This window comes from Polypterus senegalus, chromosome 15 (genome assembly GCF_016835505.1).
Source record: "Polypterus senegalus isolate Bchr_013 chromosome 15, ASM1683550v1, whole genome shotgun sequence".
NCBI classification, from domain to species: domain Eukaryota; kingdom Metazoa; phylum Chordata; class Cladistia; order Polypteriformes; family Polypteridae; genus Polypterus; species Polypterus senegalus.
Genome location: NC_053168.1, coordinates 124716496 through 124730204, shown reverse-complemented (window position 1 = coordinate 124730204; position 13709 = coordinate 124716496). Strand labels below are relative to the sequence as shown.

Here is a 13709-nt window from a genome sequence, read left to right as displayed (position 1 = left end):
TACTGTATAATATAATAATGCGTTATGTCGTCTACTTTGCTTTAAAGCAACGCTAAAAATAGTAATAAAAAAGCACAATTCAAGTTACATAACGCACTCTCGGCGTAATTGACTGCTTTTGGATTTTTTGTTTTGACATCACGGGAACTAATTAAAGGGTGGGAGTGGTTTGGTTCAATTATCACACCTCAAAAGCACGTTACAGCAGCAGACAGTGATCCAGAACATACGTGCTGCCATAGTCCGGTGTCCCGGTGGCAGGCCGCTCCGAGATAGCTGTACCGCGGAATCACTTGGGACGACAAGGCGAGCGCCGTCGGTCGGGGCTGCCCAAGAAATTCGACTTCATAGCGAGCAACGTTCAATCGGCCAGTGCGAATGGCATTTTGAAAATCTCTCGTTCAAAGCACACACCTTGCCATTTCGTTGTGGGAATGCTCCCTGGCGGGGACTGGCTTAGCGGCTCTCCAATAAATACAGGAGTGCGGGGCCGGGCGCGGGTGGGCGTGCCTCCGGGATGGGGAGCACCCTGTTCCTTGGAGGAGCGTTCTTTCCCCTGCTCGGAATCTTTCTAGTGTCTCTTCGTTCGCTCGGGCGATCAATCTGACAGAAGTGAACTCATCCCACTCAGTCGGGACGCTCATCATGGATGCTCTCAGGGTCGCTGTTTTTATCCTCCTGTGTGTTACCTGCCTATGGGATTTACCTTGCACCCAGCCCGCCGCCATCGTTCCATCTGCCCTCCCGAAACGCAGCAAGAGAATGAGGATCTCTAATGACGGGGGGAGGATCCCCAGATTTCTTAAAGAGATGCTCGAGTCTTCCTCCAGCTCAAGCCATCCTCAGAATACTGCAAAGCACGGAGTGGTGCCCCACGATTACATGTTGTCGATTTATAGGACTTACTCCGCTGCCGAAAAGCTTGGGATAAACGCAACTTTTTTTCGGTCTTCAAAATCTGCAAACACCATCACCAGTTTTGTGGATAAAGGAGAAGGTCAGTAAAAAAAATAAACTGTGATCCGTCTATGTATTTTATACGTCATCTTTCGTATTTATCTGTCTGTCCGTCTTTCTCTATACGGAGCAAGATCGCCAGTGTTAAATGAACTCTTATAGTACTGGAAAGTGAGGACCCATATGTCTATGGCAATATAGTGTTAAAGTAACCCTCACAAGAGTGGAGCCCCTTAACGTGTTCATTTAACACTAGTGCCTTTACTATCTGCCTATGTAGCAGAAATGGCCAGTGTTAAAGTAATCTTCACGTGTGTGTATATAGGGGCGAGTGGATCCCCTTAACGGGTTCATTTAACAATAGTGACTTTACTGTCTATCTACGTATGCATCTATAAAGCAAAATGGCCAGCGTTAAATGAACTCTTACATTGTTAAAGTAATCCTCACATGTGTATATACGGAACGAGCGGACCAATACACTTAAAGAATCTTTGTAAGTGTGTAAATGGAAAGAATGTACACATTTATACATAAGGTGTTCATTTAATAGTAGTGATCTTACTATATATACCTTAATCAATCAATCTATCTATCTATCCATTTTACACACACACACACACACACACACACACACACACACACACACACATATATATATATATATATATATATATATATATATATATATATATATAATTCGACAGTATTAAACTATTAAAAGTACTTAAATGTGTTTGAAAGGAGTAGACCCAACTTAAAGTGTTCATTTAACACTACCGATTTTATTATGCATTTCCCTATACAGCAAAATCACAAGTGCTAAATGAACTCTTAGTGTTAAAATAATCCTTACATGTGTATATATGAAAAGAGTATACCCATATATACTTACAGTGTTAATTTAACATTTGTGATCTATCTATCTATCTATCTATCTATCTATCTATCTATCTATCTATCTATCTATCTATCTATCTATCTATCTATCTATCTATCTATCTATCTATGTATGAGTTAAATCAAAGATGTCGCTAGATATCAAGAACTGTCCAAAGTTATTATTGCTCATTGTTTAGGCATAACTATTTACTTCAGTAAACAAAGTGTAATGCCGATTCCCTTTAAATGCTTCAGTTATTGAAAACATACCCCCATTTTGTCTCATTTTATTTAAAAGTGGTTTTGTTGATACTTTGATTTATTTTTTTTTTCCTGCATGTTTGCGCATTACTGAAGGTGAGATATTAAGGTTCAGAATGATAGCCCCAGAGCACGATAACAGCCTATGTCACGTTGGTCTTCGCTTCAGCTATTGATTTTCTTTAAATCCTTTGGATGTCATTTGGCAAGCTGAGTTATTATAGAGCGTCAATTAAAAATAATCAGATTCTAGCGAACCCTTGAATGCAACAAGTTGGGTCATTGGAATATAAGCAGATAAGGCTTGGCACTCCAGAAAAATTCACACAGATGTACTGCCATCCGCACTTAGTCGATTATATCCGGCAGCTTAGTAATTTGCTGTAGAGGCACTTTTTATAGATTCCGGTTGCGACAACACTACTGTAAAACGCCAGTAATGAGTACTGTTATCAGAACAGGCCATTTCTTGAGTCCTTTCCAAATCAAACATTGTCTACATTCTGCAATTCCCGATAAGCTCCGAATTCTCTCTCTCTCTCTCTCTCACTCTCTCTCTCACACACACACACACACGCACACACACATGCAGAGTGACAACGACGCTCTTCTGTTTACTCCGGGTTTCCATTTCTGATGCGTTCGACCAAGCTGCCAGTGAGACTTTATGATCCATTAGATGTGCAGGGTTTATGCACATCTGTGAGTTCTGATTGTGCGTCTCTTATTGCACGCTAATTGATGCAGACGCTAATGAGGGCTGTAAATTCTTTCCATCTGTCCCGTCAAGTCCTTTTTTTTTTCTTTCTCAGTCGCGGCTTTCCTTGCAACTGTCTGTCCATTTCATCGATGCAAGTGCGTCTGTCACTTCACATGAGCGGTCTCGCGCCCCTAGAACGATGAAACAAACGAAGCAAATGCACACAAGGAGCTCGCTAAACGCCATATACGTGTTCTGCTATACTACTAAAATGAAGGTGCCAGAATGATGCCATGGGAAGGGAGAATCGTTTTTGGTTCCCAAACGATCTATCCACATGAATTTTCCAGAAAGAACCTTTATTTATTTAGATCCATAACAGGCTCCACACAGTAACTAACCATTATGGTAACATATTTGTGAAATACCAGTAGGTCACGACTTTCAAAGGACTCTTGCTTCATATAATTCTAGTGGCTAAATTAGGGGTTTCTTAATCTGTTAATGTCCCGCTAGGCAGCCTACTATACATTAAAGATTTCATTTTTTTCTACATATTAGGACTCAAGAAAAGATCCTACAAGAAACCACACAGCCCAGTAAATAACAATAAAGTGCCATTAAAGAATCAGGATTTTAAGAGCTTCAGGACAACCAAGTGTTTGGTTTTGCTCCTTAGGCCAGGTGTATATAACATAACATAGCATATCATTTCTCAAATCCACTACACCGAATTCATATCTGAAATTATGAATCACACAATCACCTACAATAAAGATGTCAAAGTAGTTCTTTTGACCGATGCTATAGAAGAATCATTTTTTAGTTCCCAAAAGAACCATCCACATGAAGTTTCTAAGAATCTTTATTTATTCAGCTTCATAATGGATCTGATAACAGGTTTGTGAAAGACCACGGGCTTCTGATCTTAAAAGGACTCTTGCTGCACACAATGACACAGGCTGAGCTCAGGTTTTCTTGATATGTTCTATCCTGCTAGGTCATCTACAATACATCAGCTATTTCTGTTTTGTCCACAGCCTTTTTAAAGGCCAATGAACTACCTTCCTATGCAAAAAAAGCCCTTCCCAGATATAAACGGTTCTTAATCCAGCATTGGTTCTACAAGGAAGCACAGCTGCCATTAATCCATCCATCCATTACCCAACCCACTACATCCTAACTACAGGGTCACGGGGTTCTGCTGGAGCCAATCCCAGCCAACACAGGGAGCAAGGCAGGAAACTAACCCTGGGCAGGGCGCCAGTCCACTGCAGGGCGCGTGCACACACACCAAGGTCAATTTATAATCACCAATCCACCTAACCTGCATCTCTTTGGACTGTGGGAGGAAACCCACAAAGACACAGGGAGAACATGCAAACTCCACGCAGGGAGGACCCGGGAAGCGAACCTGGGTCTCCTAACTTCAAGACAGCAGCAGTGCTACTCACTGCACCACCGTGGCGCACTCTGCCATTAATGATCCATTATATTTAACAGTGATGAAGGAATTGTTTTTGGAAATCTACAGGTATGACTTCAATGTAGATCTTCAGGAAAATATCAAACTGATATTAACAATGCTGATGACTAGTACTAATTCCATTTCCATTCATTCATCTTCCAAACCTGCATATCCACAGTAGTGTCACGGCGCTGTGGAGCCAATCCTAGCAAACATCAGGTGCAAGGCAAGAACAATCCCTGGACAGGATGCCAGTCCATCACCGGGTGAACACACACACACTCGTGCACAGACAACCTGGTCAGTTTAGCATTGCCAATCCACCTAACGTGCATGTCTTTTGGGCTGTGAGAGGAAACTGGAGCACATGTAGGCGAGACCATTGTGGACCCAGGGAGAACATGCAAACTCCACACAAGGAGCACCCAACACTAAGCCACACTAAATAAAGGTGCCAAAGTAAGCATTCCCATATAGAGGAGCCAGTTTTGGTTCCCTAAAGAACCATTAATATGAAGGTAATTTTGTATAAATCTGTAACAGGGCCCATGAATAGATAGATGATAACACATCTGTGAAATAGCATTGGGTTTCTTGATTTTAAAAGGACTTAAGGCTAAGTTTAGGTTTTTTCATCTGTTAGATCAGTACTAATTATTAAAGATTTCTGTTTGATCTACATCTTAGTATCCTTTTCAAATGCAAAGAAGCCTTCCCAGAACAAAATGGCCCTCTGTCTATCAAGCAGTGGATCTATAAGGAACCACACAACCCAGTGCGAGCAGGGACCCATTATTTTTAAGAGTGTATTATCCATATTTTGCGTCAAGCACAATCTGGTTAATCTTCCATGTGTAGTCCGTTTCGCAGTGCTGATATACACAGTGCTTCCTGTTAGCGCTGAACGAACGCAGCCCGCTTGGGTTCGAATCCCGCGTCCGGACGTTGTCTCTCTTAAGCTTGCACGTTCTTCCCGTGTCTTTGTGTGTGTGTTTTTTGTTCGCACATCTCCAGATACGTGCGGTGTCGGTTGAAATTAGCCCAGTATGACTGACTGGGTTCTGCGATGGACTGGCACCCAGCTCCGGGATGCTTTCCTGCCTTTGCGCCCGCAGGCTTGTCGTAATGAGCTGCGGCCACCAGCGACCTTAAATTCAATTGAAATATCTAGTTATTGTAATAATGAAATTACCTTGGTGCTTTAGCGGAATCTTCAGTTTCCACTGCCTTTCACCTTTAATCTTGATTCCCAGTCGAATCATTGTGTGAAGTGTGCACTTTCTCCTCGCGAAAGAAGAACACGGGGACATTTGTTAGGGGCAGATTTTTAATAAATATTATATCACCAAGTACTGTGGTGGCAGGGCTGGATTAAACATGGACCGTATGGTGCAAAACTTGTAATGGTGTAGGCTCCACAAAAAGGGGGCTCCCACATTAATGAAAAAAGTATATAAATATGTCCATCCATCCATCCATTATTCAACCCGCTATATCCTAACTACAGGGTCACGGGGGTCTGCTGGAGCCAATCCCAGCCAACACAGGGCGCAAGGCAGGAAATCAACCCCGGGCAGGGTGCAAGCCCACCGCAGGGCGCACACAAACACACACACACCAAGCACACACTAGGGACAATTTAGGATCGTCAGTGCACCTAACCTGCATGTCTTTGGCTATGTACAATGATAAAAAATAATAGTAGTAATAATGGAGATTCATTTTATTTCTATATTAATCTCGGGAATACAACAAAATCAGAATCTGGTAACTGCCGCGCGCTGTCCACAGAGACTCACGTGATCGTTCTTGCCTCAATCACGTTGGTCAGTCGTCCCTTGAGAGTGAGTGCAGCTCGTGTATATGAGGGTACTAAAATCTATTAAAGTGTTTAGGGCCTCTAAAGGTCTTGTGTGATGGAAAATATGACTCTTGGGGCCTTCAAACCGCGACATAATTTTATTTTGGACAATTACAGTGAACAGGGTGGATGAGCGTGTTGGACTCAACGACCTCTTCTCGTCCTAATTGTTCTAATCTTCATTTGGGTCTCCTCCGTGTGTTCCATACTTCCCAAACGTGTGTATATTTGGTTTATTAGGTATTTCGACCTAACTCGGTTTTTCCAGGTGTTTCGTCCTTTCCCCCGTGGTTTCTACCACCGGGGCTCTGTAACTGAATAACTGAAAATGTGTGCCTAAAACACGCGGGTACTTATGTTTGTTATTCTCATGCATAAATGAGAGTGGAGACTGATAGAAACCAAAAAGCAGCTTATTGCACCCTCCCCCAAAAGAACATACCGGGTCGTACGTGTTTAGGGATAAGATGGGAGTCGTAGTGAATCCTGTCTAATTGATCTGATAGTAAAAGGTGCGCAAACAAAGAAAACTAAACAGAATAAAAAAACGCATCCGCGGAATGTGCACATGCACACGATAGCTTATCTTGGTGAGAGAGTAACCGCTATCAGTGGACAACTCGGACATTCCTTCCACCTAACAAACGAAAACCTCCGCGCCCAGCAGTGCGCTTCGTCAACTGAGAGAGAGAGAGAGAGAGAGAGAGAGAGAGAGAGAGAGAGAGAGAGAGAAACTCACTTTCCCCTTTGATTTTGATTTGATGTGTCATAGGCTGTGACCTTCCGCTGGACCTTCTGAGAGTTGCTTAGCATCGAGTCACTAACTGGAGAATTTGAACTCAGTGATCTAATTGAGTGTACATGTCATAACATACCAAATATTGTCTGCTCTTCTATAATGAACTGCTCTGGCCAATAACATATAGGAAAAAAAAAATCCTCTCCTCTCAAGCGGTTACCTTTTCTGCTCAGGTCTCTTTGTGATCGCAGGCTTTATTGCTAGAGTTAGATTTTACCGCTAGAACAACCAAATCATTTTGAAGTTCGAAAGATGTGCTACACTGTAAAAGAAAAGCCGTAGCATTCTTTTTTTTTTTTGGTTGAATCAAAACATGCGCGTTCATTTCATAGGAGTACTCGTTTTATTTCGGACATCCATAAATTGTCTTAACAGGCAAGTCAAATAACGCGGATTTAACAAGGAGATTGTCATTGCGCTTGTGTTTGTAAACTCTATATGAAAACACGCATGTGCACACACGTTGCATACATATCCATCTACGTGGATCTAATAACCTGCTTTAAATATCCATCGTGGTTCCGATCTCTGCCCGACGGTCACATGAGCTTTGTTTGTTTTCCGGATACTCCACGAAGTATCCCAAAGTCGATAGTTTAGGATTAGGCAGATTGCTGAAACTGGCTTGTTGACAAAGTGTGCGCCTGCCCTGCGATGAACCGGCTTCCCGCTCCGAGCCCGCTAGCTGGCTGAGGCAATAGGCTCCGCCCCCAGTGACACGGAATGTGATTAGTCGGGTTGGATAATGGCGGGACTGACAGTGCATCCGTTTATTTCTCCAACTCATTCACCTGTTCATCCATTATCTAACCCGACTGGTCAAATTCTGTGTGTGTGTATATGTGTACCTCGTATATATATATGTACATATCCATCTCTTTGTCAAACTAATTAATCTTTTCATCCACAAATAATTTGATGCATACTAAATTTTATGTTTGTATTAAATCTGCATGAAAATAATATATATATATGTAGACAGATATCTATATCCGTCTATTCCACGGACTCATCTATCTCTTCATCCATTACCTAATCAAATTCTGTGTGTGTATATACCTCGTACATTTGTATATATATGTACATATCCATCTCTTTCTCAAACTAATTAATCTCTTCATCCACAAATAATTTGATGCATATTAAATTCTATGTGTGTGTTAATTCTGCATCAAAATAGATAGATAGATAGATAGATAGATAGATAGATTGATCTGTCTATTACACTGACTCATCTATCTCTTCATCCATTATCTAACCCGGCTAATCAATCGTAGGGTGTTGCAATGAGAAGTCAAACAAAATGACACATTTTATAGGCTAGCTAGAAAGATCACAACATGCAAGCTTTCAAGGCAGCTCAGGCCCCGAAATTCTGTGTTACATTCAAACATCATGTATTAAATTTGTATAAATGTACACAGTATATCCATCTATTTCTCGGACTATTCCATCTTTTTATCAATTATCTAATCTAACTTATCAAAGTCTGTGTGTATTTATATGTGAATATGTCAGGCAGTCATTATCCAACCCGCTATTCCCTAACAAAGGGTCACGGTGGCCTGCTGGAGCCAAACCCAGCCAGCATAGGGCGCAAGGCAGGAACAAACCCCGGGCACGGCGCTAGACCACCGCAGTATGTGAATATGTTCTGCATGAAATATCATTTTAATTATAATTTAATTTTAAGTGAATAAAGTATATATATACTTGTGAATGTATTTTATAAACGTATACAGTATATCGATCTATTTCTCGAAATTCTGTGTATACAGCATATAGATTTATGTACTGTTATACTGTTTATATAACTATATAAGCTTGTGTGTGTATGATTAAGAAAACCTGATATATATATATATATATATATATATATATATATATATATATATATATATATATATATATATATATATATAAAGAGAGAAAATATCTGTGCATTTATATACAAATGCTTAATATTTATTATTATAACTCATTTCATTTTAATATATTTTTCATAATGATAATATTTCATAATATAATTATTAAAATGAATACTATCCTCAGATCGTTGCGCACATTTTAAATCGATATGGTTGGGAGATCCGTGACCAGCGATCTTAAAGCAAGTCAATGACGTTGGCTCTGTAAAGCGCAGGGTTCAGTACGATTTAGAGCAGCACCTATGGCGGGGTTGATCAGCTAACACTGTTTGTGATATCAATAGTTTGCAATTTCCTAATTTTGATGTAATTGCTTTACGTGGAATAATAAAAATGTGGTTTATTTTTTATTGAAATAATACTTCTGTAGTTGGAATAGCATGCAGTCTATACAGTGCGTCCATGCGAAGTTCGACAACAGAATCTAATGCGTTTAATCTTTACCGTTTACCTCACTACTCCTTAATCAGAAACATTCACCTAAAAAGAAAAAAAAAAGTATTTAAAAATAAAAATCTGCTTCCTATAGCCTCTAGAGTCTTATTTAATTTAGCGGTTTTATTCGGGAATAATAATTCCAAATTTACTGTATTTTATTGGAGACACGTAATACTTTAATTAATATTTCGAAACGCGTTAAATACGCTCGCGAATCACAATGGAATGAAGCTAATGGTCGGAGATTCAAATCAGTACGAGCGCTTCAGCGCTGGGAATGTTGACGTTGGCAAATACAACCAGGGAAGTATTTTAATGGCCAAGGAGGGAATTCACAACTGTTAATTATCTGGTGACCTTGTATTCGATTTGTTTGAGTCCTTATAAAAACTCCTAATGCAGACCAGACGCCCACGGCAATTGAAAAAAAAAAAAAAACAACCCAGAAGGTTCCAATTCACTTTTATTATATAACTCCGCTGGGTTCAAACTAAGGAAAAAAGGCACAGCAACATCAGAAATCATTTTACCAGCCAACACAACAATTGAAATTGCACCCTCTAAAATCCGAGTCTCCCTATTGTTAAAACTGAAAAGGTTAATTGATAAGGACTGATTGATTTCAATCAATCAGCAATCAATAAAGCATCATTAAAAAATCAATGCCGCGAAACGGTTCGACGATAATATTTCTCAGTTTATTGCAGAAAATCCCAGCAGTTGAACGGAGCAGCATTAATCGTGTTACACACTTTTATAGGCTGTAAAATTGTAAATGTGTTTGTGTTTCTTAGCAGCGCGTTTGTTTGGCGTAAATTCCAGTGAAATTAAAGTAATAAAGCATTTCAATTTATTGCAATAATGCACTAAAACCTCTTAAATAAAAGAAGATAATAAAATGCATTAGTGTTCAGAAAAACGTTTTAAGAAACCATTTTTGAGGGGGCTTGTTCCGCAAAGCCCACATTTTTCTGATTTTTTTAAGGAATCCAAAGCCTGTCCGGCAGCGCAGGACCGAGGTACGAAATAAAGCTGGGAGGTGACGCTAACCAGCAGAATCTCAAATGTTTTTAACTTGGCACTGTGGTATACGGTGTGAGAGGACACGGGAGTGCTCGGAGAACGCCGACTGCAACACACGGAGAACAAGACAACCTGCACAGAGTAAGAGCAGAAGATGCGACAGACAAAAGGGCCGAACGCCAGGCAAACGTCCGGTCCGTCCGAAATAAAAAGGCGCTCTTTAAAATCCAAGGACAATCCGAGGATGAAGGTTCACGAAAGAATCTTCATTTATTTAGATCTGTAACGGGTTCCATAAATCACTATGAATAAATAGATTGTAACCGATTTGTGAAATACCAGGGGGTTCGTAATTTCAAAAGGAGCTTTGCTTCATTCAATAACACCGCAGTTCAGGTTTTCTTGATCTCTCGATCAGAATTATTTCTGTTTTGTCCGTTTATTAGAAATCTTTCCAAAGACCAAAAAGCCATTTTCATGCGCAAAGAACTCTTCTCGGAACGCTTCTTTGTCAAGCAATTGTTCTGTAACGAACCACACAACCCATTGAAGCGCCATTACAGAATCGTTTTTTTTTTTTAAGAGTGCCTGGCATTATTCGTGTATTGATGGCCACTCCTTTATGGCCCAAAAATATGAAAGAAGGTAGGGTATGTGGGTGAGTGTGCGCTGCATAAGACATGCGCCTTGTCCAGGGTTGGTGGTCTTCCCCTGGAGCATAGTGGGTTTGGCCATGAATTGATGGGCATGTGCTTTGCGAGATTTAGCATTTCTTTACAACACTCTGACTTAAAAATAAAGGTGCCAGAGTGGTTCTTAAGAGCAATGTCATAGGAGAATCAATTTTAGTTCCCATAAGGCCCATCCACTGGAAGGTCCCAGAAAGAACCTTTAATATATTTAATAACAGGCTCCATAAATAACCATGAACAGATTTATGAAAACACCAATGGGTCCTGATTTTAAAAAGATTCTTGCTGCATACGTATAGTAACACAGACTTAGTTCAGGTTTTCTTAACCTGTAGTGTCCTGCTAGCTTACCATACATTCAAAGATTCTTTCTACATAGTAGGAAGTTTTCGAAGCGCAAAGAACGAAATTGTGAGATCTTTTCTCTGAATGAAAACTTTCTTTGTCAAGCCAAGGCTATATGAAGAACATCAGAACCCAGTAAAGAACCAGAAAATGGAAATAACCATTATATATATATATATATATATATATATATATATATATATATATATATATATATATATATATATATATATATATATATATATATATATATATATATATATATATATATATGTGTGTGTGTGTGTATACATATATATAAAATCCCTGAGTAAAGTTAATTTAGTAGCTGATTAACAAAGTATACTAAATTAAAAAAAGACATCTCTAAAAGGTAGGAACTTCACCACAGCATAACCGTTTCAGGTTTTTCTGATGTTTAGATGTTTCCTCCAGTTTGCTCCTCGATCTGATTCGAATGCACGCATTATCAATTTAGTTGCTGTCTCTGAAAACTCCAATATAAATATAATGTGATATATTTTATGCTGGAATTATTCGAATTTATCCTCATGCCGTTTCTTAAAGAAGCGTGGTTACCTGCACCGGTGGACATCCATCCATGTCCCAAACCCGCTTGTTTCGGATCACAGTCGCAGTGAAGCTGGAGCCTATCCCAACATGCACCGCGCGCACGGCTGGAACAAACCGTGGACAGGACGTCAGTTATCGCTGAGGGAACACACACACACACACACGCACACACACACACGCGTATCAAGGGGCAATTCAGCAACGCCAATCCGGTTAACATGCGTATTTTTGGATTGCGGGAGGAAATTGGAGCATATCCATTTGCTTGAAATTCATGCCAAAGCCAGCTCACCCGCAAAGCCTCAACACTAGAATGCATGCCGCTCTTTTTAAAATTTTTTAAAGTCCCTCTAATTGCAACTGCAAGAGTTAAATCGGGATTGAGATGACTAGACTTGGACACAGGCGGGAGGGCCAAGGAGGAGTTGAAATTCAGAACAAGAGATAAGAGGATGACAGAGGACCTAAACGGGATCTTGAACGGCAGAGTGCATATCTCGTCTGCATTGTCACTGTTCGAAATTTGTTCAACGGATTAAAACCACTGATAGGGGAATTAAAAGCTGGCAGGCGGCCGAGCCCATCCTCCTCTTTTAACTGCTAAGGAGCGGGCGGTGATTTAAAGAATTGATGCCCTGGGCGACCAGAGGTCATTTAATAAAATCAAAGGAGATGCGTGTTATCCGTCCATTGTCCGCAATTGTCATCTTCTGGTCGGTTTTAAGTGGAAGCAAATAGCCAGCCCGGGAAGGGACGCCTGTCCATCGCAGTGGTTTTATTAGTAGAAATCAAAATTTCACAACAATAACGTAAACGTGCGACACTCTTTGTTTCTTTCTTCAAATATCATACTATTTAATAAATAAAAAATGATAGTCTGTATACACTCTTAAATGCTAGCTCTTCAATGGTACTTTATGGTTCTTTACTGATTGCTTGACAAGGCGTCATTTCATATTGGACGTGTTCTTTGCATATGAAGTTGGTTCTTTGTGCATTGAAAAACGTCTTAATATGTTTAGACTAGCAGGACACTAACATCTTAACAAAAACCTGAAGTTAGCCATGGGATTTTATGCAGCAGGAGTCCTTTTTAAAAATCAGGAGCCATTGCTATTTCACAAACCTCTTGCCATCTCGTCATGGTTATTTACTGTACGGAGCCTGTTGTTGTTCTAAATAAGTAAAGGTTCTTTCTGAAACCTTCACGGCGATGGTTGTTTTGGGGACAAACAAAGGGTTCACCTGTGTCATCGCTCTGAAGAACTGCTAAGGCGCTTCCATTTTTAAGAGTGCGCGGCTGGGGTCGGTAACGTTTATAAAGTAATCTTTGAATCTGTGCTTTAACATCTTAACCAGATTTATTGTGGAAAAAAAAGAGAGAGTAAAAATGAACAGGTAGGGAGGCAACACTAGCGCATTATGTATATTATAAATCAAAGAGATGGATTATCGAACATCGGTTTTTAAATCCGATAATGGGGAAAGGCAAGACCTGAGCTCCGGTGTTAGATCAAGATTATTAATTTTTTAAGCCACGTCGATTGAGATATTCCGAGGCACCACACAGTCGGCTTAATATGTAATTCAATTATTGTCAAATATTGTTTGCTGGCAGATTGTACATTCAATTCAATTCATTCTTATTCTTATTCAACGGAAACTGACTCTTCAAATCCTCGAATTCAAAGTGAACGTACGTTACAAAACAATCAGATTAAAAGCGTAAAGATCGTGATGCTCTAATAATAACACACACGACACGTCAGTTACATTTTCGTT

The 13709-nt window shown here is 40.0% G+C and overlaps 1 protein-coding gene across 1 annotated transcript in view; it reads left to right on the top strand.

The window, feature by feature from the left end:
• The first annotated feature begins 225 nt into the window (after nucleotides 1-225).
• gdf6a (growth differentiation factor 6a) overlaps nucleotides 226-13709 on the top strand; it is a 32905-nt gene continuing 19421 nt past the window's right edge. The window contains exon 1 of the mRNA XM_039737327.1: nucleotides 226-997. Coding sequence (XP_039593261.1) covers nucleotides 646-997 — 352 coding nt within the window. The 5' untranslated portion in view covers nucleotides 226-645. The remainder of the gene's footprint in view (nucleotides 998-13709) is intronic.